The sequence below is a fragment of the Falco cherrug genome, chromosome 4 (assembly GCF_023634085.1).
Source record: "Falco cherrug isolate bFalChe1 chromosome 4, bFalChe1.pri, whole genome shotgun sequence".
NCBI lineage: Eukaryota > Metazoa > Chordata > Aves > Falconiformes > Falconidae > Falco > Falco cherrug.
In genome coordinates, this window is record NC_073700.1 from 61489255 (window position 1) to 61517174 (window position 27920).

At 38.0% G+C, this 27920-nt stretch overlaps 1 protein-coding gene across 2 annotated transcripts in view; it reads right to left on the minus strand.

The window, feature by feature from the left end:
• Window positions 1-9875: 9875 nt before the first annotated feature.
• Window positions 9876-27920, minus strand: part of ESYT2 (extended synaptotagmin 2) — an 84420-nt gene continuing 66375 nt past the window's right edge. Inside the window, exons 14-23 of one of the 2 annotated variants that reach the window (XM_055707746.1) lie at window positions 25024-25086; window positions 22954-23028; window positions 21472-21558; window positions 20541-20690; window positions 19338-19726; window positions 17025-17123; window positions 16287-16418; window positions 14206-14311; window positions 13184-13233; window positions 9876-13056 (exon numbers count right to left, since the gene is read on the minus strand). In XM_055707746.1, the coding sequence (XP_055563721.1) occupies window positions 13011-13056; window positions 13184-13233; window positions 14206-14311; window positions 16287-16418; window positions 17025-17123; window positions 19338-19726; window positions 20541-20690; window positions 21472-21558; window positions 22954-23028; window positions 25024-25086 (1197 nt within the window). In that variant the 3' untranslated portion in view covers window positions 9876-13010. The remainder of the gene's footprint in view (window positions 13057-13183; window positions 13234-14205; window positions 14312-16286; window positions 16419-17024; window positions 17124-19337; window positions 19727-20540; window positions 20691-21471; window positions 21559-22953; window positions 23029-25023; window positions 25087-27920) is intronic. The other variant, XM_055707747.1, reaches the window with a different exon arrangement.

Here is a 27920-nt window from a genome sequence, read left to right on the forward strand (position 1 = left end):
TGCCGGGGGTGCCGGCTGCCTGGGGTGCAGACCCAGCTGCGGGCAGGCCTGGGCATCCACAGCCCGGGCGTGGGCCGCGGTGCAGTGCGGTGCAGGCTGTGCTGCTCTGTTTGGGATTTGGGAGCCCTGAAGCGCTTCTCCACCGCTTCCCCTCAGCAGTGAAGGCTGGCTGGCCTGCACGGCATTCCGTGGAGGAGCATCCAGGTGCTGCTGACAGGGAGTAAACCTGCGTACCAGTTACTGTTACCTTTCTGTGGCTACTTCTGAAGTCTCGGTGACTTCAAACAGGGATAAGACGGTTTTAGTTAAATTCATGTACAGGCTTAAGGAACAGTGTGCTGCCTTCCATGGATCTCGGGGAAGGTGGACACACTCTTCTGCTGTGGTTTGACCCCGGCCAGCAGTCAAGCCCCACGCAACCACTGGCTCAGTCCCCCCATCACAGGATGGGGGAAGAGGGTCAGAAGAGTAAAAGTGAGAAAACTTGTGGGTCAAGGTAAAGACAGTTTAATAGGTGGAGCAAAAGCCACACATGCAAGCAAAGCAAAACCAGGCATTCATTCACCGCTTCCCATGGGCAGGCAGGTGTTCATCCCAGGAAAGCTGGGCCCCATCATACATAACAGCTACTTGGGAAGACAAATGCCATAATGCTGAATGTTCCCCCCCTTCCTTCTTCCCCCGGCTTTTATACTCAGCATGACGTCATACGGTATGGAATATCCCTTTGGATAGTTCAGGTCAGCTGTCCTAGTTGTGTCCTCTTCCAGTCTGTTGTGCCCCTCCAGTCTTCTCACTAGCAGGGCCTGAGAAACTGAAAAGTCCTTGACTTGGTATAAACACTACCTATCAACACCTAAAACCATCAATGTGCTATCAACTTCGCCCTCACACCTAATACAAAACAGCCCTGCACCAGCTACTAAGAAGAAAATGAATTCTATCCCAGCTGAAACCAGGACATATTCTTACAAAGCATTTATGCTAGCTCACAGAGCCTGCATCATACATTGCATTACACCAGTGACTTTCTTTCTCCAAGAATGCTTTTGTTGCTAGCGTTTGACAGCTGCGCATTTAACCTCAGCCATGGTGAATGCTACGTTATGCGCTCTTCATTCAAAATGATGAGAGCTCAACAGGCTGCTCACCAGATTTTATAGGAGATTGTGTAATAGGAGACTATGTGAGCCTGATGATACTTACACTTTGATAACTAAGGACTTCTTAATATATCAGGAAATGCTGCTTTCTGTTTCTTCTCAATCCTTAATTTGCAGTGTTCGGAAATAGCTGGACTCAGTTCCTTGAATGAAGCATAATCAGCTTTCAAATTCTGTACTATTCCCCATTCCATTTGTCTGAGCTCTTCTGCAAACCAAAACCAGTCAGTATGTCTTGTGAAGGGCTTTATTTATATCTTTTGATTTTGCATCTGCGGTAGCATATTTCTCAGTATTTCTCAGCGCTGTTGGCTGTTCAGAAGAGGTAGGTGCTTGACTGAAATAGTTTACTTTCGGTCCGTGATAGCAGTACAGCATTTGCTAGTTTACTATGCAAACAAACAGAAGACCAACAATAATTTCCATAAAGTTCTCATATCTGATTGGACTTTTGTGGATTGCAATTTTTAACAACACGATGTAATTCAGATTTTGTTTAATATTATATGTAAAAATTCACTACTTTTTAAAGTAGTATTTATGTCTTCTGCTAATATTTTAATTTTTAACATAGACTCTAATCACCTGACCTCTCACAGTGGTGGTTTATATTCAAAATTAAAACTTGTCTCATTTTCTGCCAGATATATATTTGACTTACAGACTTTTCCTGGTTTATTGTTGAAGTTCTTGAGTAAACTGTTCTGTTTACCTCTTTTCTTACACGGTTTGAAGACTATAGGATGAAAAATAGTTTATTATATGCTTATCCTATATAAATAATGCTATTCTGTATTGCTTTAATAATGTACATAACAGATGACTAATGTTACTGAAAACAAAAATAAAAACTTTCAATTCCTGCATCATCAACAGAGGCCACATGAAACTTCTGAAATAACTGGATTTTAAAACATGTGCCACATAGAAAGTACCACAGGCACAGCAGGAGAATGGGTTCCATTACTTACAAGTTGTAATAGAGATAGTCGCATACCCAAGGCAGGGGCATTATAGCAGGAGTCAGAAGCCATAAACTCATCTTGCTGGGCAACATAACGAGGTACCGGTAGTTCAGTGTCACTCCTTGGCCCTACCTGAAGCCGCGCCCCCCCCCCCCCCCCCCCCCCCCACACACACACATACCTCACGTCGTATTTTCACCTAGAATAAGGCCTGTCTCCTCTGAAGCGTGAAACAGGTAATCCAGCAGTTACCAGCATCCACCTACCAGCAACCATGGAGGAAGGTCCCAGGAGAGATGCACCCCTGGACAATCGCTTGAAACAGCATCTGTCCTCCAGCCCTAACCCCCACACTGTGACAGCCGGCAGGCATCGACTTCCAGAAGCAGACTGCCCAAAGGAGGGAGCATTTTGCTGCTTTACACTAAAGAAGGATGAAGAATTAGGGTTGTTTCCGATCCCATGGACCTTTTTAATTTCTAAAGTTAGATGATCAGCTAAGTGCAAGAAGCCTGTGAAACAGTTTGCTTGAAGTAAGTTGTGTGAGCAATCATCACGCTCATAAAAGAGTAAAATCAAAGAAAAAAATATGAAAACTGACTTTAATACATTGTGCTAACATCTTCCCTTTCTGCATATATCAAAAATCTTTGACATTTTAGGTCCAAACTGATGGATTTATTTTTCATGTCCTGTGTGGACTATTTCATTAATATGTTGATTAGTCTTTTAATTAGATACTACATTAGTCACCTGGTTACTGTTTATTTAGTCGGGCACATACCCATTTAGCAAACATACTAAAACATATTTTAGCTCATGATTTATGTTGCATAGCAACCACAGAATGATTTTTTCATAGTATTGAAACTACGAGTTGACACAGATAACAACAGACTGAATAATGCCAAATGATTCATTTTAAAGGACCACATCGAGAAACCAGAGAGGTAGAATAGTGTTTTGCAGGTTTTTTCAGGAATTGTGCATGAACTGCAAGCTAGTAATGAAGCTACAACTCTATTTTCAGTTTCTCCAATGTTCTCCCTTTCAAAAGTACCCAATTACATGCCTCTTTTTGACATATCTGTTCATCTGCTCAAAATAATCTATACCCTGTGATAATAATCTCATATTTATTATCATTTTCCTGTCAAGTCACGTTAAGGCAAAAATGAAAAATGGGCCTTCCACACATGGTTGCTGAGCAACAGCAAATAAAGATTTGCTTTCGTGCTACCGCTTCATAAACTAGTCTTTATTCTTGTTGGTGGCCTGTATAAGAGATCTCAATTGCAAACGTCTCCCACAAGAATATTGTAGTTTGGACAACGGCAAGTCCTCTGTTTTAACCTATATGATACAACATTATAAATACTGTAAAAAATAAACAAGTAATTCCCTGAACATCAGATGTTTTCTTGACACATTTTTTTCATATTTACAATGATATTTTCTAGATAATCATTTCTGATGAGATCATTGTATGCATTATCTACCAACATGTTAGAATTGTTACTCCCATTTCTTTTCATTTGAATATGTAATAAAATTTGTTATAGTTAATACGGGATCCACGAAATCTGCTCATCCTCTGAGGCAGGCTGTTAATAATTTACATGCATTAATTTCCCTTGATTTTTTTTTTTTTTTTTGATCCTCACATACTTTGATAAATAATCCGAACAGCATGGGAGAAAGATGAAGTTTCACACTATTCCACTTCTCCAGATCCCCCCTTGCCTGAAGGTAATACTGCCAATCATGCCAGCCTTTATTCAGAGGCAACTGTCAGTTTTCAGTGGTGGTGTGATTAGACTGTGAAACTGCTTATTTCCCTTAAATTATTAATATTAACACGAAACAATTTCAGAGTTTAAGAGATTAAGTAGGAAAAAAACCCCATTCACCACAGAAGAAAAAAAATTATCCTTGTTAAGTCGGAAAAAAAATAAGGAAATAAAATGTGCAGAGGGAATGCAAAAGCTTTTCTGAAGGGGCACTGCCCAGAGGGGCTGCGGATGCTGGTGAAGTCCTGAAGTGCCGCTGCGTGGGCGCTCACCAGTACTGCTGGGTGCCTCGCATGCTGGGCACACTGATGGAAGGCATGGGAACAGTGCAACTTTATTCATTTTGGTTTATTATTATGCTTTATTATAAAATATTCACTTATTCTATCATGAAGATGACCAGAGGGCTGAAGCACCTCTCCCATGTGAGGACAGGCTGAGAGAGTTGGGCTTGTTCAGCCTGGGGAAGAGAGAAGGCTCCAGGGAGACCTTCCAGTACCTAAAGGGGTCTGCAAGAAAGCTGGAGAGGGACGTTTTACAAGGACAAGTAGCAATAGGACAAGGTGGGGGTGGCTTTAAACTGAAAGAGGGCAGGTTTAGATTAGATACAAGGAAGAAATTCTTCTCTCTGAGGGCAGTGAGACACTGGCCCAGGCTGCCCAGGGAAGCTGTGGATGCCCCATCCCTGGCAGTGCCCAAGGCCAGGCTGGACGGGGCTTGGGGCAACCTGGGCTGGTGGCAGGTGTCCCTGCCCATGGCAGGGGGGTTGGAACTAGGTGATCTTTAAGGAATCCTCCAACCCAAACCATTCTGTAACTCTATTATTTGCTTTATCATTATGCTCTTACTGTTATCGGTGTTTCCTTACAGGCAGTGTTGTTATAAATCACAGTAATTTTTCTCTGCTCACTGGTAGTACCATGAAAATTGAAAGATGTCTGAAATGCTATAAAATGCCTACAAAAAGAAATTACAATAACAATATTTGCATAGCTAAATCCATCCCACTGTAAATAAAAGAAGCATCACTACAGCAAACATTTTCTAGTATAAAGTTATTGACATCTTTTAGAATACTATGTATCAATGAGTAGATCTATAGTACTAGTTTGTAATTTAATTTGTTTCAGACATAAACACTCCAGTTATATCTGCCATGTCCAGATTACTGTAACCCTGTTCAATTTAACATTCTGAATTATTAGAGATTTACAGCTCTTGTAAGTGTTCTGCCTCCTCTCAGATCTCACACTATCTTACTCTTTATGGACAAAGAGAAGAATTGTTTCTAAAGTACAAAAATACTGTTATTAATTTTACAAGTGCTCTTAAAGGTTTAATTACGATAGACATGCATCGTCTAGACATGACACCATCTCTGTTCCATCTAATATGAAACATGCAAATACTGTATAAATATCAGAATGGACATGATTGGCTTATCCATATTAGTTTATATATATAGGGGGTGGGGGTGGGGGTGTACATGTACATCTGTACAGAAACACACAACAAACTACATTGCCTGGAGAATGTACCACCATTTACTTGTTTCTCACATCAGTGTTGGCTTTGTCAAGGCTGAGACGTGGGTGTTCCCCCTGTTGCCGATCCGGACCAGGAACCTAACCTAAGCCCATCATGCTTTTCTTAAGGGCTGCATGTCCAGCTTCCCTCATGCAAAACTAACACATCGGGAACCGAGCGAGCGCAGTGCTTGCTCCGCGCAGTGTCAGAGTGGGGGGATACATCTGGACTCAGGCACTTGAAAGTTCTCACACATTCACTAGTTTAGACATACCTGTCAATTATTACTGTTCTGTGCATCAGTTTGACTATCACAAGACCTTGCAACAGTGTGATTTGGCAGACAATTTCTGATCGTGTTCTTAACGAAGGAAATTGTTGTGTGAGGTATTTTTTCTAGTAGAATTTGATCTTTGCTCCTTTTCCCCACCCTGTGTTTATTGTGCTGCTCCATGATGTATTTCACTGTTGCTAGATATCCCAAGTTTCCAGCCTCATGCTTGAGCCAACAGTAGAAATAAATACTTAAAGCATGATGATGTTTCAAATGAACTTAGAACCTTAATCTTCCAGAAGTTTCATGTTTCCTTGAATCATGGACCAGCTGTGTATTTCCTGCTGCCTCATGACTAAATGCTTTCACAAAAACATTTTGGTAAATTGAATCCAGATATTCTTAACCTCCATTATGAAACTCCATTCTTTTAGTATCACCTGTGCCTCAGAGCAAAGGGGGAGAGTGGAGTGCCCGGGGGACCATGCCTGTTTTTCACTTCTTTTAAGCTAGGATGACTTCCAGCTCCACTCCCAAAGATGCCTAGAATCCAGATCGCTTCATTATTGTACAAGAAAAAAATGTGCACAGGCAGCAAAAAAGGCTTCACAATAGTCTGCACTACCATCTAGTGGCATGTAATGGTGTATTCAGAAAACAAAAATTGTGCAGTAATGAATACAAATGCTAAAACTTTAAAGTCTCATTGCAAAAGATATGAGAAGCAAAAACACTTTATAAAAAAACGTTACAAATGAAGCATTTTTTTACACTTCCAATAATCTGAATTTGAAAAAGCATATTAAATAAAAAAATGACCTAGAACAAATGACTAAAACTAAGATTTACACCTCTTTTTAGCAAGCTGATCTTAGTATTTTAAACCTTCAATTCCAACTTATTTTACATGCAAAATAATGATTTACCAAATAAAACACAAAGAACTGGCATTGCTACAAACACCCTTCTACAAGTCCCAAACAGCCATTTCCATTAACTCATTTTCATTAGCTTTCATTTCATTTCCATCACCTGTACGCATGGCAGGTCTAGGGACAATCCCAGTTCTTTGGATGCTGTTGTCACAGTTTGTCAAATTTATCCAACTGTGCTCAAAGCTGAAGGTTACTAACAGAGCACCTACTCAGTGGTTAGCATATTACCTTTAGCTCTGAGAACGTTCCATGATTCATGCAAAACCAGATAAAGGTTCCTATAAATTCTAGGATTGAAAAAATTCAACACAGTAACCTCAACTGAACTTCCAGATAGCAACAAAACCCCATGCAAAATATGCCAGGGATTTCAGCCTATGAGTTGAAGTGTTTCTCCCATGTTGAAGTCTGCTTGGAACTGTCTTGCAGAATACTCTTTATTAAATCATTAATATTTGTGAAATGCTCAGTAAGCTCCACTTGGCAGTCTCTGAGAGTTTGCAGAACACCACACTGGCTTGCAAATCCAACTGAGGATTAAAAAACCTTATTTGAAATTCCATGCTGGAAAGAACTGCCATTAAATGCGTGCACTGTTTTTTGTTTTAGTGATCTCATCACAGCGATCTGGTGAAATTAATGACCTTCATTCAGCACCTACAGATAATTATTGCTTTGCTAGCATTATCTACATGGCTACTCAAGTTCTTTGCATAGATTAATGTATTTTTAATCGCTACACAATTTTTGCATCCTGACTTAACAAAGCTTGCAACTTCCTGCTCTATGCCTCCCTGGTTTCGCCCAGCCAGAGCTGCCACGTGTCCAGCCCTGACAGCTTGGGGTCAGGCAGCAAAATGCCCAGCAGGACCTACTGCACGGGCCAAGAGTTTCAGGAGATTTACTGATTTTACTTTAACCTTTAGAAAAATATACTTGAGACTCACAGAATAATTCCGGTAAGAAGGAACCTCAGCACGTCGTCTAGTCCAACCTCCTGCTGAAAGGAACTACATTGCTTAGAAAATAAGTAAAATCGATCGTCAGTCACACATGGGATTCTTGCCAGACAGCTGATGGATGAAGTCACAGCCCAGTCGGGGTGCTGGGACATCACAGCTTTTTTCTGCGTGTCATCCCTTGCACGGAGGCTGAGATGCTGCATGCCCGGCTCTGAGGGCAGCTGGATTATCCAGTCCTGGCAGGAACAGACCCCGCGGTCCCCAAGCCACGAACCAGCCCTACCACAGCCTGAGCGTGAAAGGTTGGAATCTTGCCTAGCTTCCTCTGTCCCCGAACCTGTGCGGATCTTAAAGGGAAGAGTGATCGCCATTAGCCCTTAATTCCTTTGCAATCAAGTTTACACCTACCGAGGACTCAAAGAAACAGGGGAAGACAGGCTGGCTTCGCTTCGGTAGCATCTGAGGGAACAGATACGGGGTAGTCAGCTCAATGGATTCTACTGTAGGTGACAGGCAAGCAATAGCCCCTGCAGGCAGCGAGAACAGAGAGCATCACCCCCGTCACGTGAACACAGGTTAGAGAACTTGCCTCCCAGAGCTGCCACCTTACCTAGCCGCTAAATACACTGCGTTACACTGAAAGGAATACAAGCAGATTTTTTTTACTTTAGCTGCTTTGCCTTTTTCAAATAATGTATTTCAAAAGGTGGCTGAGAATGTTGAGCCTGATGGCCTTAGAAGAGCATGCAATGACAAAGTTAGACACTTTGTTAAGATATATAAAACCACTATTTGTGATTAAATCGCCTGACTCCTGCAGCAACAGCCACAAATAGGTCTGGGACTGTCTGAAGTTTTGGTTCATTTTACCAAATACCAAAGGTACCGTCCAACAATCGGAGTTTGTTTGGGGGCAAATATAAACTGATTAAACCAGAAACCTCATAGGAAACCAATTTTTATATTTAGCTCTTAGCTGAGAAATTACCTAAATTAACCCTACTGGTAACTGTGTTGGCAAACTGCTCTTCAGCGGAGACTGGATGAACTAAGTGACGGCCCATTTAAACAGTTTAAATGTTTAAACTGTTTAAACAGTACAGCAAACATTAAGAAAGTCTAGGCTTGGCTGAGCCTATGGAATTAATACCAAATCCATCTGGAGGAGTGTCTTGCACAATTCTTCCTGCTCTCTAACAAGATCTTGTGAATATATAAGCAGCATTTTTTTTGCAGGTGCTGATCCAGTTACCACCTGCCTTACAGGACTGAATGGGAGGTTTGATTTTGATCCAAGTCTGAAAAATGCAAACACCTGATCAGCACCGGCACTGCCAGAAAGTGTGCCATCCCGAAACACCCTGCCATGAGGGAGTTAGGCGGGCACGCGTTCTACTTGGCTTTAGCTGCCTTCCCATTGATTAGCAGAAGCCCTTTAGTCCATTAAAAAAGGCAGATATCTCCCCTAGGAAAAAAAACAACCAACCAACTGAACATAATTTTGTAGTTAACATCAATAAAGATTATCCAGTGGGGTTCCTTCTAAACATGATAGCAACTGGGTGATGAACTTCTGCAGCTTTTATTTATAGCTGATGAAAGCTAAGTATTAATAATTCAGACAAGCTGTAGCTGTTTAAGGGAAGATGTATCATAATTAATTATGTTATAATTAATTATAAATTAGTGTTTAATGCAAACAGCGTAATTTCTATGGCTGTTTTTCTGTAATAGAGAACCCAATACCCCTTTTCTTATTTACGCAGTACGCAGTTGTATGTTCTATCAGTATCTGCCTTGCCAAGCAGGTGGAAGTACAGGAAAGAACGCCACATGCAGAAATCCACTGGTTCTAAATCTAAAAGGCAATTACATGCAGTTCTAGGTCCTTTTGAAAACATAATTAATGACAATTGATTAGTCAGTGCTTGATTGGTGGCAATTTGTTCAACTGATCATTTTAAGAGGAAAAAAACCACCTAGATACTTAAGTTGAACAAAGGACCTACTCATTCTTACACGTGAATCTGTTCCAGACGGAACAGATGCACAGCCATGGAACTCCCCAGTGAAGTGACTGCACTTCTCATGTAAAATGCAAAAATCTGCCTACACACCTTACAGCAAGGCTACCTAGGCTAGAGTAGTCAACATACATGACTATTTTTAAAATTCACCTCATCGTATTACCAATTAGGACAGGGATATGCAAAGGAGAGGAAAAGGGAGTGTGTGTGTAGAGGGAAGCAACACACTGACTTCCATATGAACCATTTATTGAATAAATACATGCATCATAATGTAGAATTACATGAGCAAAAAAAGGCAATCTGTACAAAATTGATTACCCTTTGTTCTCATTTCAACTCTCACCATTTGCTGCAGCTCTGATAAAGGATTCAAGACAGAAAATTAAAACTCTTTTAATCCCAATCCACGTGAGATGCATGCGGATTTGAGTTTGGGTTATAATACTGCTATAATTAAGAAAGCTGGTTTTCTTGTCAGTGAAGCAGAGTAATTCTAAAAACAGTTTCAACAGTAGAGAACATGTGTTGGTACATACAGGTAACAAAGCTTGGGTTTAGCCATTTCTTAAACATTTGTTCATATTTTAAGGCACAGAATAAACAAGAACTACATAAAAAGCTATCAGTTGATATTGAATATATTGACTTCATAATGAGGTGCAATTTTTGTCCAGAGGAAAAATGATGTTCGGCCTTCCTACTTCCATATGAACAGAACAATCAGAATTTGTTAACTATGATACAGAGGTTTGTTTCCGTTATAAAAAGAATCAGTCTCATCTAGGCAGTCATATTCTGATCCAAACTCAGGAGAATGTTTCTAAAGAGTTTGGCATCCAGGACCAATTACAGTCAACAGGAATTACTGTTGCTGAATTATAGTAATTCAGTTTCTTCATTTTAGATTCCTAGATGGGAACCAGGCTCTTTTAAGAATCTATCCTTAATTTTAGGTTGTGAGCTACTTTGGAAACCTGTCCTATATACTTTATTCATTTATTCACTTCATGTTATTGTCTCACATTTACCCAAACACAGCATTATTTTCCCCCTTGAGACTTCAGATGACAGAATATGCACTTTTAAGTGCAAAGTCTTCTAAAATCTTAAGACTTGAAACACCGTATCAGTTTAACAGCCCATTTGTTAGCTACAGATCAAACTCTGGGGAGTCACTAGCTGAGATGTACAGCAAAAAGCCCTTCAACCTCAGGCTGAACCAAGGCAAAATAAAATTATGCTAAACTGCTGCTCTTAGACTTGATTTATATCAGCTTTCACCTTCTGCATTTTCATTGCATTAACAGTAATTCTCTGCCTTTCCATTCTTAACATTTTAATGAAGAACTAGTAAAGGAAATATGTATTTCATAATATATTACATTTTATATGAATAGATGAGTGTATATATATATATAGATACTAATACATTCCAATATAGAGCAAAGCCTTCAAATGGAAATATTTTCTTACAAAGAACCTCTCTATTGCCCAGTCCATCAGAAAGTTACAGCAGCAAAATTTACAATGCAAAAGTTTGTTTGTTAAAATTGTCTTGAATAAATGTGGCAATAAGAAGGCCATCACTGTACAGAGGTGTATGCATGCATGTCACACACATCCGTGACAAATGTTCATGTTAAACTGAATTTAGACAAACTGAAATGAGTCAATTCTTAAACTTGAAAAAGACAAAAAGCTACATCTATGGTAGGCACTTTGGTACATCTAGTAATGTAGGCATATTCTACATCTAGAATTAAGGTTCTGTCAGTAATTTACAATAAAGCTAATTTTAGGAGTTTATTCTTCTGCTTTAAAATTCTTTCTTGGCTGAGACATCGTGCCAGAATCTTAGCTAAATAATATACTTTGTCTAATTGCATACTTATCCAAGAATGAGGGCGTTGGCTCTGAAAGAGCTGAACTGTTCTCTTGGATACTTAACGCACGTTTTTATAACAGTCTGAGAAAACTTACCAGAAAAGGAAAAATCAGCTCTGAATACAAAAAAGTATTCCTCCAAATTCATAAAATTAAGAGTTACGAGCTCAGCTGTTCAGGCTGATACTCTCCCTTCAGCTCTCAACTGCCTACTTTTATCAGTTTGTGCTAAGTGTATCACTGCTGTAGTCTTGCAGTAGACTATGGCAATGCTTCAGTAGAATGCCATTATTTCTCAAGAAAGCTGTGTGGACCACTGCAGTGCATTTCTTTCATGCACCAAGCACACCAAGTTGCAATGAAGCAACTGCAAAGACAGTCAGTTTCAACTCAGTTCCACACTTCCTTATTTGGTGTTCCATTTTAGTATTACAGAAGGTATAGCATATCACACTATTTAAGCACAGTATTGTATAATAAAAATAACATATGTCTTGTACATATGCCTACTATATGAACTTACATTGCAAGCTGATTTGGATACCTTATAAATCAGTGAAAATGGCAGTAAGGACAGTTTTATGTGGTTATAGATACTATTGGTTTTTTTAATAATACAGAAAAATCCATGTTCTCATACCTTCAGAAGGTCACATGTCTAGTACTATAGAGTACAGGAATAAAAAAAAAATCTGTAAAATAAAACTGTACTGTTTGTTATGTTTATTCCATTAAATGAAAACTCAGATTTAGAAACTGTGATTCATGGACCTCATCCTCTATGTATACAGAATGTATAGAATTCTCATTTTTATTTATAATATTCTATAGCTTGTCTTTTGAATAATACATTTATATATAAATATTAAAATGTTAATGTTTTGTACATTTTAAGCTAGCCACACTGGGCCAGAAACACAATACAGTAAAAATGTTTTTCTGCAGTTGTTTTTGAAGAATATCACAACATGATTAAGACCATTGTGCTGCAAAGACGAAAGAGATTCATCTGAAGAAATAACATGCATTTAAGAAGAAAATATCTATATCCTTTATCTAATTTTCTTCTGAATTCAAGCCAGCATGAAAGAATTATAAAAAAATAGTATATATTTACATGGTACACTATACCTTGGTGAGATATAAAACGAGGCAGGAAAACAGCAGAACATAACCTTTTCACTTTCTAATAGGTACAGTCGTCATAAAGATCAATTTAAACACAAAAGTTACTTTACTGTACTATTGCACATTACAGTAACACATACAATCGTTTAGCAAATTAAAATACAAAGTTTGACAATGGGAAAGGCTATGTCTACATAAAATGACCAAGTGTTATAAATTTATTAGGGATGTGTCTAAGAACTAAATCAGTAAAGCTATAAAAATAATATTGGTACATCTGTGAGAAGAACGCTTCAAAAAATATATAAAGGTTGGCAAAATTATGCATGGGGAATTCCTGGTATCCATGGGCCTAACTTGCACCATGTGGCCTTGTACCATCTTCTGTTAAATCATACCTGAAAATGAAAAAAACAAAGGAAATGTTTTTTACATTTAGCATGTATTATTAAAACTGTTATTAACACAGTATGTGTTATTATTAGTATGCAGTAGTATTATTAATAAAGGAAATAATATACTTACCACTGGGTCCAGCCTTTAGCAAGTTCTTCAGATGCCAGAGGTATTAATAACTGTGGAAAGTTAAATGAGCAATCAATGCACTGTGTGTGTCTTTCATTCTATGTCTTTTAAAGATCAAATCTCACAATCCTGTAAACTACAGTACAAGTAATGCCCTTAGTAAACAATTTATTTTACATCCTTGACATCACAGCTATCTGCTGTTTGACTTGTAGTAAAGTTTCAAGTTGTTGGTTTTGACCTAAAAATCTATATACCCTTTAGCGATACAGTCCCAGAGCACCTCACAGCCTTAAATTCTGAACGTGGCTTATCTCAGCAATGGCAGTCAGCTGATGTGTTTATGCTAACAGCCTTCCTAATAAACAGGAAAATTAAGAACACCGCTCACCATGGACTGACCATGATTCTGGTATCTCTCATGCTTTACAGAGCTCAAACACATCAATTTGCAAGGATGCAGGAATTTACTGTTCCTTTTTGCATGCTCCAAATCATATGTGTAGGAAATAGAATGATTTAATGAGTGCCTACAGAGCAGAGAAGTGAATTCAATAGCTGGTTTTGGCATTGGGTACATCTCTAGTAGCAGTTCTTTCTCCTGGATTCTACAATCTGGAATTACAACTACTAAACACACATTTGTTCCGTGTGTTTCTCTAAGTACTCTTGCTTGCCTTTCCAGTTTTGTTTGAACATTTTCTGAGATACCACCTGTTTTCTACTGGTTATTTTGTTTCTCTGACTGTATGACTACTAAGTCTGACATGCAGGTTTGTTTTGTTACTGCAAGCCTCAGAACTTACAGTTCTCTGGAAGATGCCTCATGTTTTTATACCTGTCTCTGCAGTTTGTTCCTTTCTTACTGAAGCTTAACATCTAACCAATCTATAATTTTTAAAAGCTTTGCACGTGAATCAGGTGCTTCAGTCAACACTAACAAGCTCATATCACAAGAGGGTTTTAGTCTTAATATAATAATAACATGCTGCATTAACAGAATTTGCTTGTTGTCAACTTACTTTGCCAAGCAGCCCTTTATCTTTGGACAAGAAGCCACCACTGTTCTTCACTGCTACATCTAGTGTTCTTCTCTGTACTTCAGGCAGGGAAACACTGAAATCAAATCTGACAGGCAAAGTGATGCTTTAGAGAAAATTTTGTACCTGAAGTGCAAGTTCAGTTCCTACAGCTAAATAACAATTCAAATCATAACCAACCACCCCCCTCCCAAAACAAAAAAGAAGGTCTGAGATAATGGAGAAAAAGATCCCAATGTTTTTGACTAAAATTTTTCTTCAATGATATTGATCAGTACCAACATCCAATGTTTGAGACTTTGTTACCTTTAGTCGCTAGAAGCCACTGGTAAAAGCAAACAACACAAAACTAAACAAAGAGTCAGCCACTGACTCTACAGAGTGCAGAATGAGGAATCCTACTATACTGCCAGCTCAGTATTGCTAGTCTCCAAAATGGAAAGGCTGGTTAGTCTTACTGATCCTCAGTCCTTGATAACCAGAGCTCATTTTCTTTCCTGGCACACCAAGGAAACCCATCAGCTTTTAAGGAAGAATGCATTTTGTTTCTAGGTCAGAAACTTACAGAAAGTGAGGGCAAGACCATACCACAATCTACATCTATTTGTCATTACAGTTCTCCAGCAGCTTTATTGCTTTGCAGTACATTTTACTTGGAAAGGCACAGTAAAACTGACTGGCTTTCAGCTGGGATAGAGTTAATTTTCTTCTTAGTAGCTGGTGCAGGGCTGTGTTTTGGATTTGGTGTGAGAATAAGACTGATAATAGATATTTTTAGTTGTTGGTAACTAATGTTTATACTAAGTCGAAGACTTTTCAGTGTCTCAGGCCCTGTCAGTGAGAAGGCTGGAGGAGCACAGGCAAGGAGCAGAGCCAGGACAGCTGACCTGAGCTAGCCAAAGGGCTGTTCCATGCCACAGAATGCCACGCTTAGTATAAAACCTGGGGGGAGCTGGCAGGGCCTGCCTATTGCTGCTCAGGGACTGGCTGGGCACTACTCAGCAGGTGGTGAGCAATGGCATTGTGCATCACTGGGTTTTTAATCCCTTCCCTATGGATTTTATTCCTCTCCCCTTCTCCCTCCTTTTCATTATAACTGTTACTATTATTATTAGGGGTTTTTTTTCCTATTTTAATTATTAAATTGTTCTTATCTCAACCCTTGAGTTTTACATTACTTCCCCGATTCTCCTCCCCATCCCTTGGGCAGGGCGTGGGGGTGAGCAAGTGGCTGCATGGTACTTAAGTTACTGGCTGGGGTTAAACCATGACAAAACCAAGTCTATTATCTGTAATAAACAGGAAAGCGCTGTACCATCAGGAAAACCTCCCAGAGCCTCTAACCAATGATTTACAGATTCCCCCTGGACAGAATGGACTGAAGCGTGTTTTCCCCAGTTTAACTGTCTGTAGAGAAAGGTCACCTTTATTGAAAAGTGATGGGTACAAGTGTGAGGGGAAACTACCATGAAAAAGCTGACTACAAAGATAAGGATTTTTTATGCAGCACAATCTTGCACAACTTCCAACCTGTGGGCAAGTTATATTTCTATAGGTTATATCTAACCTACAAAGAAAATTCCTGAGTCCCTGGGTGCTGAGAGGTGCTACTGGGTTGATCAACTGAACAATTCAATCACAAACAGACACTGGCTGGCCAGTCCTGCCAAGGAGGCAGCATCTATCAGCCAGGCAATCAGCCAGTCAGACAACATGCTTTCTGTCAGTAAGGGATACCAACGGCACCCGCCAGCTGCAAGCACTGATGTTCTGACCACCTGCCAGAAGGTGCACACTGCTTTTTAGCTACCAGCCCAAAGGGGATGCAACTGACATAGGATAAGGCAAAAAAGAAGAAAGAACTGGTGAAAGAGTGAGAAGGTCTACAGTCATAACAGGGAATAGAAGGATGGGAAGAGCTATTACAGCAGGAGAGAAAGGTATGACAAGTCTGGTGACAACTAGAGGTTTCAACAGCTCATCCGTTCAGGTAAACAGAAGCGTTAATTCAGCAGCATTGCAATTACATAATATAAACCTACTACCCATAGTTTAAAACATACATTTGATCAAACACTGGGTTTAATGTCTTCTTTGATACATGTGTTTTTCTTCTTCCTGATCGTCGCTTATCAGGCAATAAATACATTCGCACATATGGATCGGATCCTTCTTCTGAAAACGCTATTAGATTTCTGTGACCAGCAAAAAACAAGGAGAACCACTTAGAAAATGAATGAGACATCGCTGAATATAAGCGTCTACATTACTATCATTTAATTTAGTACACGAATCAATTATGGGATATCCTGCACAAAGTATGATGCACAGGACAGAGCACACAGATAAACAGCAGTGGAAAAGAAAAATTGGAAAAAGTGCCAAGCAGTGACTTGTACAAAATCAAATAAACGTTGTATTCCTAGCTCTGCTGTCTGCCCATGATTTCTTAAATTCCAACTCAAATCTAGATTGAGCTTTCCAAAAATTCTGCTGTCATCCCAGGAAAAATTCAGCCTGTTCACGATGTTTTAGACACTACTGATAAAAATCCACATGCCTTTTTCATTTAAAATCTGACAGGGTATTCAGACAAAAATCACAGTAAAATCTTCAATGAAGTTTTTACTGATTCTGAGCATAGCTCTGTATATTTTTGTATTTACACATACTTACAATCTCTATGTTGTTTTAAAAATGACAAAGATCATCCAGACAACGAATTCAGGAAGGTAAGTCAAGATATCACAAAGTTTACAAAGAAATATGCACAGAAATGAAATTTGTTATTTTCTGCTTACCTGCAGGAATGCACTACCACAATCAGTTTGTTTCTTTGTGAACTATGACGAATTGTTAGCTGAATCTGTCCTAGTGGAGACTGCCCCAGAGTTGTTCCACTGCAGGAAAAAGTAGAATGTTACGCTTAGTATTTACAATGCAGATTTGAAGTAAGACCTAACTGAAATACATGCCAAAAAGTTTTTCCAGAAATCATGTATTATCCATTTAAGTTTTTACTAGACCAACATGGAAGAGAGCACACATCAGTGTATGAGCGTATCTTCACCAGTTTCTGGTACTTCAGTTCCTTGTGCAACACCTCTACTCTCCAAAATAAGCTAGGTGTTCTTATCAGCTTAGAGATCATCTGTTCTTCAGTACTTTGAAAACCACTACTATTAAAGAACTTGCTTACTCCAAAATAAACTTTAAAGCAGTATCTAGGAGACTGGAAAGAATAATCATGCAAACTGCAATGAAAAACTCAGACACGGACCACTCTTACTTATGGCTAGGAACCAATTAGAAGGCCAGCTCATTCTTTTCTAAATCCCCTAATGTAGAAATATAGATATTCTTGGGATTAAAATAGTGATATTTAAACGCACTTACTGTCTTAAAAGCTCAAATCACGGTATAAACACAGCCATTTCACTTTTCTGTAGCGCATGCCACATCAAAAAGAAGAGTAGAATCAATTTACACTTATAAATACAGGCCATGCTTAAATAAAAAGCAAGCACTGTGTTTAAGAATTTCTGTTTTAAAGAATGGCCAATATTTGCAGAGTTCCCTCATCTCTAGGAAATGCTTGTTTTAGTTTGTGTATACTGACTGCAAGTGTTTTCCATTCCATACAAGACAGTATATGGAAGTTTAGCATTTCTCAGATACCTGAAGGATATCTTTACTTCAAGGGAGTGTGGGCATCTTTTGTGAACAGCTACTAAAAAGTGATTGCTCCATTAAAATTCTCAAGTCATTCACTTTAAAAACTAGAATGAAGTGCTTCACGTCCAGTATTTTCTTGGTTAAAATAAAAATATCTAAAAAAATCAAGAGCACCCAAAAACATGGGGCTGCAATAAAGGATCTCCTTAGCTGTAGCTTTACCATTCTAACCAAATGAGAAAGTATGAAATTTTGTGGTTTAAATAAGGAGCAGTATTTCAACGTTTATCAAAATTATCAATCTAACACAGTTTTGGGCTGGAAGAGAGACATGGGAGATTGGAGCACATAAGCAGATGGTAAAGGAAATGGGTTTGTACAAATTGAAGAGACTGCCAAGAGCAGATTCAGTTGCAGTGATTCACTACTTAAAACAGACATTATTGAGAAGACTGAGACAGACACCTCGTGTATGTGCACAGTAAAAGAACAAGAGGCTGCAGTCAAGTTGTAGCAAGATAAATTCCAGTCGGAAATAAGGAAATATTGTCATGGTGGAGTGGTTAAGCAGTGGAATTGCTGAGAAAGTTTATAGAATCTAGTACCCTTAGAGATATTCAAAACTTTTATGGACAAGGCCCAGGAAACCTGATCTAACATTGAGGTAGGATTTGCTTTGAGCAGAGGGCTGACTGACCTCCAGAAGTTCCTTCCAAGCTGTATGACACTATTGATTCTATGAACTCTGACAGAGAAAGAGATGAATCACTTCAGTCCCTCACAAATAAAAAATTGAAATCTTTCTACTTAGATTCACAGAGAACTACATGAATAGGGAATTAATGGTTACCATTCTCCTATTCAGAGCAGACTGGCTACTCAGCTATCTTTACTGGTGAGTATAGCTGCCCACTGAGGCAAGTAAAGACCAAAAATTAATAGAGAATTTAAGAAAGCATAGCTGCAGCAATCCTTATTAAGTAGTAACTGACTTTCATTTAACATTCTTTATAGTCAACTATACCTCTAATTTAAAAAGACCAGCTGTATTCAGCTCAATTGGCTTATTATTAATGCTAACAGGATTCAGTGGTGAAACAGGCAACTATTGCCATGAAAGTTATTAATATTGTATCGAAAAATATCCTTCCCTCTTACCATCCCACTCTTTTTAGCACTACAGCAGTTTAGTTACGAAAACAAGGTGGACTAAATCTTGCAGATTATTGCAATGGTAAAGTAACTTCTTATTGCAAGATCTATCTAACTGAGGTACCGTGAGGAAACAGAAAATCACGACTGATTTTCAAATGCTAGGCTCAAACTGCAGTAGTAAAAAATATTACTGAAATGCAAACTAAGCACTCTTTGGCTGCACTGATGGCATTTTTTATAAATTAACTTAGATGTATTACAAAACGAAGCAATGTACACCATACTTTTCAAGCTGTCGTAGTCTTTGCCGTAGCTCCTGTGTGGCGATAGGCAGAGATATGTCTGAGGCTATGCTAGGAGTGGGTTCTTTGACTGAGAGGTGGCTGGGAGAATAAGAAAAGTTAGAGGCGTGAAGACTGGAGGAACTTCGGCTGAGATCTGTTGGCCAGTGAGGGCTGGCATTGGGAGGCTGACTTTTTTCAGCTGTATCAGTCTTTTTGTCACTATCAGTCACTGGGGAAGCTGGAACAGGTTTGTTTGAATCAGGTGGTGGTGAGACAGGAACCTGAGGCTTAAAAGATGATTTTCTTGCATCTTTGGAAAGAGATGGCCTTTTTACTTGGGCTGAGTGTTGATGATCTGGAGATCTTGCTTGCTTTTCAAGAGAAAGGACCTAGATACCATAAAAATACATATAGTATTAACTATTTTCCAGTATAATAAAACAGGAAAAAAATTGTTTCTACAAGAGTACTGGTTGGTGACAAATTAAGTTCAGACACTATCATTCACTCTATAACAGGAAACCTTCTGCACAGCAAAACATAGCCCCATCTTTTTTGTGGCAACTGCAGTTAACTATAAAAAAAATGTGAAATTCTCCATTCAGAATTAGTCTCCTCATTATTCCCTTTCCACACTCTACACATTTCTGGTGCAAGTGCTATTTATTTTACAGCTCTAGCCACCTGGAAAGCTATGCTATGATCTTTTTCTTCTAATTTTTTGAAATTTAATCTTACATCACATGTTTTTACTCATTATCCTTACTTTCTCTTTTATACTTTACTTTGATTTATTAACAACAAGTAAGCAAGAAAGTGCTGTAGAAAAGAACAAATAACAAAGTTAACATATGTTTGACAGTGTCTGCAAAGAGATATACTATCTTAACCCAAATTATTTTGCTGGGGAAAAAGACAAACCAACTTTCAGGTATCAATTTTTGTCTTCAAATCTCCAATTTGCTTGAAAGTTGGACCGAATTTTTCTACTACTAGGACGGTACTTTCTTTCCCTATAAACTTTATTCTTTTTAAACCATCAGGACTCAGTTCCATTTCTAGAAAAGATAAAGGTGATTTCAGATCACTAGCCTTGTGAACCCAAGGGAATGTACTATCTTTTTCATAAAGCTAGAAGACCAGGAGTCACAACAGTCTTAAGTATGCTTTCAGATATTTACAATGGGAAAAGCTTTAGAGTACCCTGAGTGCAATCTTCATGTTTATAGTGCTGTTCGGACCGGAGTTGCTCAGGTGGAACCGTTGATGCATAGTTAAATCTTCACTCTCTAGCAACTGGCTTAGAGGCAGTTTGAAGTTCCCCAAAGAACACTGGTGTTGCTCATCCCTCACCTGAAGGAACACAGAAGCTAAGTCATTTTATATCATCTGCTTTGTAAGAATTCAGAGAAAGAAAAGGAGATTACAGTTTTATTTGAGAACAAAAAAACAAAACAATATTGATTGTAGTTTGTTCTTCAACAAAATTTCCCTGATCATAAGACAACTTTACGTTGAAGAAGGAAACAGTAAGTATATGGAATGCCGAGTTTCTTCATCCCTATCTTCTACAGCATAAGCAAGACAGGAAACTAACCATCACATCTACATCTACCTGACCCTTGATCAAAATAACTACACAGTTTCCAAACGGTCTGTGTTAAAAATGAATTCCCACAACTGTTAGAGGAATAGTAACTAGAACAGTCCTCATTTACACTTCAGTCTGTCTGAACTAGGTAAATACATGTCATCAGTGTAAAGGGATACAGTATCTGGGCAAAGCAAAGACTTCCTTGGGATGAGAAAGGAAACAAACCAGCCATACATAACAGTATTTTCTGCTATCAGTTAAGACTGTTAAGGTTTGAAACAGGTATCAAAACATACTTTTTTTATCTTTTAAGACAACAATCAACTATATTCTTCTGGTGACTGATTGGTTATAGTCTTTCTTCCTTTTAGACGTCAATGCAAATGAACATTTCATAGCCTCATCTTAAAAAACACTAAGCATAATTTTATGGTGTTCACAACATATTCAGTCTCATTTTGTAACAGCCTGTAATGTTTGAATGTTAATACTGCAGCGTCTTAGAAAATAAAGGTATCTAAAGAGAGTGAGACAACATACCTCAACTTCCAGATCCTGCCTTTTGGGATTGTGTACAAAGAAAGTAAAGTTTTCCTCCCATACTGGTTCATTGGTCTTGTATCGAATCTAAAGTTTGAAAACAGGAAGCATACAATTATAAAACAGTTTTGTCTAATAAAGACAGTATCAAAAGTTGAGTACATTTTTCATTTTGGCTTTGCAAAATTTATGTCTGAAGCCTGACATATTTAAACAAAGGCCAAGTGGGATCTACCCGAGGCATATATAATATGACATATAAAACTATACCCAGGACATGTAATAGGGTATGTTTTGCATTGAAGTTGCTGTATGTAAAGTAAAACGCCTCCTAAAGAACTGTTACTTCACACCAGTCTATGAACAAACACAGTGTCTTCAGACTGGCACATTCTCTCTTCTCGTACTTTTCCAAAGGGCTCAACTAAATCAATAAAAGTCCTAGAAACTCGTATTTTCCCCTCTAATCTCCAAATAGCCATGCCAAATTCACTACTTTCAGCAAGCCATTAATGGAGGGGAAGGTGGGGGGAGAGAGAAGAAAAGCACTACCTCCAGGAACAAAGGACTTGAATTTCTATCTCCGTTCTCTAATAGGTATCAAAATTAAGACTGTATCATCTGGTTTAGGCTTTTTGACAACTTTTGACAATGTACGAAAAAGTAAAATTAGATGTCCTCTCCTTTTCGCTCACTGACACTTTTACTTAAAAAACAAACAAACAAAACACCCATATTGTATATATCTACCTATATAGGTATCGCTTCACTATAGCTATTTTATTTTAAAGAGCTGTTTGAATGCACAGAGGCTAGTAATGGACAAGATGACAGGCATGTTGAATGCCTTACATCAGAATCAGAGGGAACACCATCAAGATCGACCTCCTGACAAGCATCTGTTACAGACCACCCGATTAGGAGAGAGATGACTGACAACTCAAAGCTGTTTTCAGGCCTGCAGAACCAGGTTCTCACCAAGAGCTTCAACTACGCTAATGTTTTCTAGGAAAGCAGCACAACGGTGCACAAGCAATTCAGGAGTCTGTGAGGAACTTGGATCTCAAGTTCTGAGAGCTATACAGCACTGGCTAATCTAATGCCCTGCTTTAAGTGGAAGGTTCAAGCAGATGATCTTCAGCAGCCCTTTTCAACCTGGGCATTTCTCTAACACTGTGATTCTGTAAGTTTTCAAAATACTGATCAAGATTTGAAGCCTGCTGTTTGCCCACACTATTATTTGTATAATCACCACTGTAGGAATCCCAGCTGCAGATCAGAACATCTACAAATAGTTAAAACTTGATCTCTACTCACAGTTTAGACTGATTAAGCACCCATTTGATCCTTGGCTTCTTGTTGGCAATTTCAGTTCTGGTGGTAACTTTTAGTGCAGTGTATACACTCAAAGGCTTGAAAGCCAATGCCAAGCCACAGAACCACCAAATGTTTGTAAACAGAGTATAAAGAGTAGGAACTTACCTTACTTTCCTGCGCCTTGTGTCCAACTGACAGCAAAACAAGTGGGTTGGGATTGCTGTTTATTTTCTTTCCTGACTGATGAAGAAAAAGCAAAAACTTTGCCTTCAGAATAAAGCAAAACCTCTCTCTGCTGAAATTTAAGTGTCTGCATCTTAAAAATACAAATCATATGCATTCTACTATGTGCTTATATTATCCTCAGTATTTTATTCATTTTCATTCAGACTTCAATAGCAGACTGGCTAGTAACTGGTGAACACATTTAACATGAAGGCATCCAACTACCCTAAATATGCTGAAGCAAAATGCTATAAAGAGGCATGAGTTTTAGAGTCCTTTCCATCTTCTTTGAATTAAATTGCTGAGGTGCAAATTCTTAGCCTTCAATGAGCATTACAACCCCCAAAGCTAATGAAGCATAGTTAAAAGTGCAAAATGAATATTGCATGCAGATGGGAGATATGGAGAAAGCACAAACTCAGGAAGCTTACTTTATTTACATTGCAGTAGTATTATTAAACTGCATGTAATATCAGAACATTGATATTCCCCACTTTTCAGTTTGGGGAAAAAGAAGATGCACTATAATGTACCTGATGTGTATTTCTACAGTTTACCAAATTCTCTTTATTAGAGAATCAACCATCTGCCATATCTGAGCCTTGCTCACCAACTGTATATCATTACATCAAACTGTGAAAATAAACATCAGTTTAGAAACACATTATATACACAAAAGGAACATTCCCAACGACATGTTTCTTTCACAAATGTTAAACTAACCTAACAATAATTTAAGTCTGAAAGAAAAGATAGACATGAAAGTTAATCATCTCAAGCAAGTGTTAATGCAGTTTAAAAGGCCTAGAAAATATCGTATACATGGTTAATAATATACTTTGAATTCTACCATGTAGGAAATTGTACAGATCAGGTATGTAAACAGGAAGTTAGTTAAAATCTACTTAATGCATGTAAGGTCACAATTACAACCAAGTGATTCAAATATTTTACATTTTTAAATTAAGAATGTGCATATTTTAGATAGTTTTGGATCTGAACTTATATTTTGGACATCATACTTTCACTAATATTACCTGACTTTTATGTGACACACTGCTTATAACCATAATTTACTTTAGAAAAAACACTGTTAAGAAAGCACTCCTTTCTTGGATGAATGCCGCATTTTTTTCATTATTTCTAATCCAAAATATTTAGCTTTCATCAAAGACAACAGAATACAAACGTTTAGGGAAGAGAAAGTGAGATTACACTCCAGCTGATGGTGTTTAAAAATGCTAGGTGACATATGTTTTATTTTGTCCATAAAAAGGTGCCCAAAACTCCCTTTTCTTCATAAAATGATGAAACCACAGAAGTTGACAAAAAGACTCTGTTGCCTATGCTGATACATAAATATAAGTAATTCTAATTCATGCTAAATAGGCAGCAATATTTACACACACAACGCACCTCTTAACACCTGCTGCTGACAGATTTGCTGTTGACAGTCTATTAGAGACTGCCTCTTGTCCAAGTTCTTCCAGCTGAGAACTTGGCTTATGCCTTCCAAGTTTGCCTCCCAACTCTACGTCTTCCATATCAAAAAGCTGGACTAAATTTATTTAGCATCTATATAAAAGATGTAAATCCTTCTGGAAACATCTAACAGAAATAAGATTATTTCAAAACATGTCAAAGATTTATTTTATTGGTTAGTCATTCAGAGTTGACTAATAAAGTATCACTCAGTATGTAAAGATGTCTTAGCTTTCATGTCAGCCTTGTTCTTTAAGTCACTACTTCAAATTAACTCTCAGGACTATTTTTTCCCCCCAGTCTTCAAAAACAGTCTATACTCCACTCAGCTGATCTACAACTGAAGTCACCACAGTATTTTACCAATGTCCCGATTGCTTCTTGAAACCAAATTTAAGTAAAACGGAATTGCACTAAATAGATACCTGGCAACAGAAATTCCATCCACTGTTGTAAGAGAAGTGTTGCAGGCATTTGTGCATTTCCATTACTTTTGTGACCTTAAATGGACAACTATATTAGTTTTACCTTCAGGGCTTTCTGAACAGCAGCCTTCTTCAAGCCATCAGGGTTAAATTCTAATGGATTATGCTTTTAAGTCAGGAAAGAATGAACATAGGCAGGGTTAATAAGTCATGCAATGAAGAAATCTCACTAGGTTAATTATGACATGACAATATAGGGCAAAGCAGGAAAAAAAATCAACCTAAAAACCCCCAAAAATCTTTAAAACAAAACAATGAAGGAACCACAACAACAAAAAAAAGTCTGACAGAGCTTTCTTTTTCTTCCTCGTCATCTCTGAATGTTTGTATTCTGCTTTAAAACTCATATACTCACTTTCAGTCCACTTATATTTCCCTTACCAGTGTTTTTTTAACCATAATAAAGAAAATTCACAAAACTGGTTTTATTGAATGCCTGATGTCCTATGGACTGCCCTCTGAATGAACCTTTATAAAATTTGGTCTATTTTCGCAACATAGAAGCTTCTCTGATGGTAAGTCAAGTAATTATGCGAAGGAGTCCTCTTATGGGAGAAATTACAATGCTGAAAGTACTGACAGGACTTAGATCATTATAAAAGTCAAAGTCATTCGAGCCTCTTCAGCAGATGAGTGATACAAACAGCACGCTAACTAGAATGAAGGTCTACTGCTTTACTTGAATGAAGACAAGCAAATAAACTAACAACAGAAATTTGAACTGATTTAGCAGGACAGAACTCCTGACTACTTTCCATTAAAATAAAATAGAAAAAACTGCTTAAGAATAACACATTGTTCTTCAAGTGATACATATAAAGTACGAAAATGTTACATAAAATTTTCATTCAAGTCGTAAGAAATAATTTCAGAGAACAGAATTTTGAAATAAAACAGATTTCAAGTTACTATACTTATAGCTGTTTTTTTCTTTAAGCACAAAGTTTTGTTTCAAGGGAGAATTCTACTTTAAAAGCTGTAGCATGTGGCAACAGAAAAAATTGCATAATGGCCTTTTAAAATATGCTGGTTTATGAACAGGAACTGGTATTATCAGTGCTCTGCCAAAAGAAATACCTTTCTGAAATTCAAATCCAAAAGCGACTATAATTTGAAGAGAGATGTAACCTTTATGCAGAAATACTTTTTTATGTTTTCTTTTGGAATGTCCATATCCTCAAGTTGTCCAATATACATGGCAAGATTCCCAGCATTTAGCTTAAAAATTTCTGTCTCAGGACAAATACTTCATGGTGAAACTGATAAAAATCAGAAATAAGTTTTGGCTGGTTTTATGGGATTTTTTAAATAATTATTTGTCTTAAAATAAAATTAAGGAATATTCCACAGCTATTTACCTGTATTGTACTTAAAGACCTTCCAAGATGGAGACTGGACAATATCCCTAGACAGATCAATCCTAATGTTTAAATATCCTTCTCATTAGAAACATTTTTAATGCCCAATGGGTTTGTTCCTTGCTGGAGTTTAAGCACTGTTTCTTGTTTTCTGACAAACATGAAAAAGCCACTTTGTTTGCAGCAGCCTTGTATCATTTCCATCCCCATCGTTACCTCATAATGCTAAATTCTCTTCCTCTGCTAGTCACATTTTCTGGCTTTCTTACTATCATTACGGCTGTCCGCCATACCTTAAATTGCTGCAGCCAAAATCGGGGCCTAGTAACGGCTAAGTAGACCAGAAGGATGAGTCCATACATCTTAGAGGCTGCATTCCTCTCTTCTATATACAGGAGGGTGTTTGTCTTTCATAGCAATATGATACAGCATGATCTGTTGCTGTTGGGCTATCCATCGGACAACTATTTCCATCCCATATTTATATGGATGCAATGACTGTACTCTATGGAAAAGTACCTTATTTTTCTAGATCATATCTGTAATTCATCAAGATAATTTTGAATCCTAAACTGCCCCTTAACTTACTGGCCATCTTTCCTTCATGTCTGCACCTGTATATTCAGTACACGGTTTTCCCCCCCTATATTATTATTTCAAATAATTTTAAAAGTCAAAAACAAACCTATGTGATCAATTACAAAGGCAGACAACCAATGATTCCTGGATAATGAACATGTCTCAGTTCCTCTGGAATCATAGCAAGGATAGGCCAAGAGGGACATCAGCTGGGGCAAATATGTTTAAGCCAGACTTGAGGTTTCAAGGGAAGGAGCTTCAGGTCCATGAGGATGGTGGCTGAAAGGCTGGGCAGGAGGAGACTAGGAGAAGAAAAGGGAGTATTCAATATAAAAAGCCAAGAAAAGGTCTTCCCCTGGGTGACAGAATTGTCTTCCTATGGTTTTGTGTGTGTCTACAGTCACAGGAAAAGGGAATAGGTATCCAAGAACTACACTGATAGCTGACACAGTGGAATAAACCAGATTTCAGGTTAGCATTCTGTAACAGCCAGTGACATTTGCAGTGAACACTAGTAACAAACCAATAAATTATACCAACAAACAAGCTGTTTCCTTATTAAGCTAGGTCCTAATTCAATATGCTTTGGAGTACAACTCATTACTTCTGTTGACTCACTAAGTCTTGCTTGGGATTGAAATGGGGCTTTAGAAGTTTCTAAATCTGTGAGCGTGCCCTCAATTGATAACCAGAAGACAATCACTTATCTGTAAGAGCTGATTTAAAATTTGGATAATTTATATATTATATAGACAACAAATTAGAAGAAAAAATGTTATGAATACATCAAAATGTATGATTAAACATAACACATAATAAAACTAGTGCTACTCACTTTCAGAAATTATACTAAGAACACTATTCATACTCCTTAACTGCAGATAAATCAATTTAGATGGGTAAATGTCTGAATTAGGTGTCATGAACCTAGGTTCCCAGGAGTCAATAAAACTGTCTAGAAAGGAAGAGAGCACTCAGGGCACTGGATTTTCCTCTCTCCATA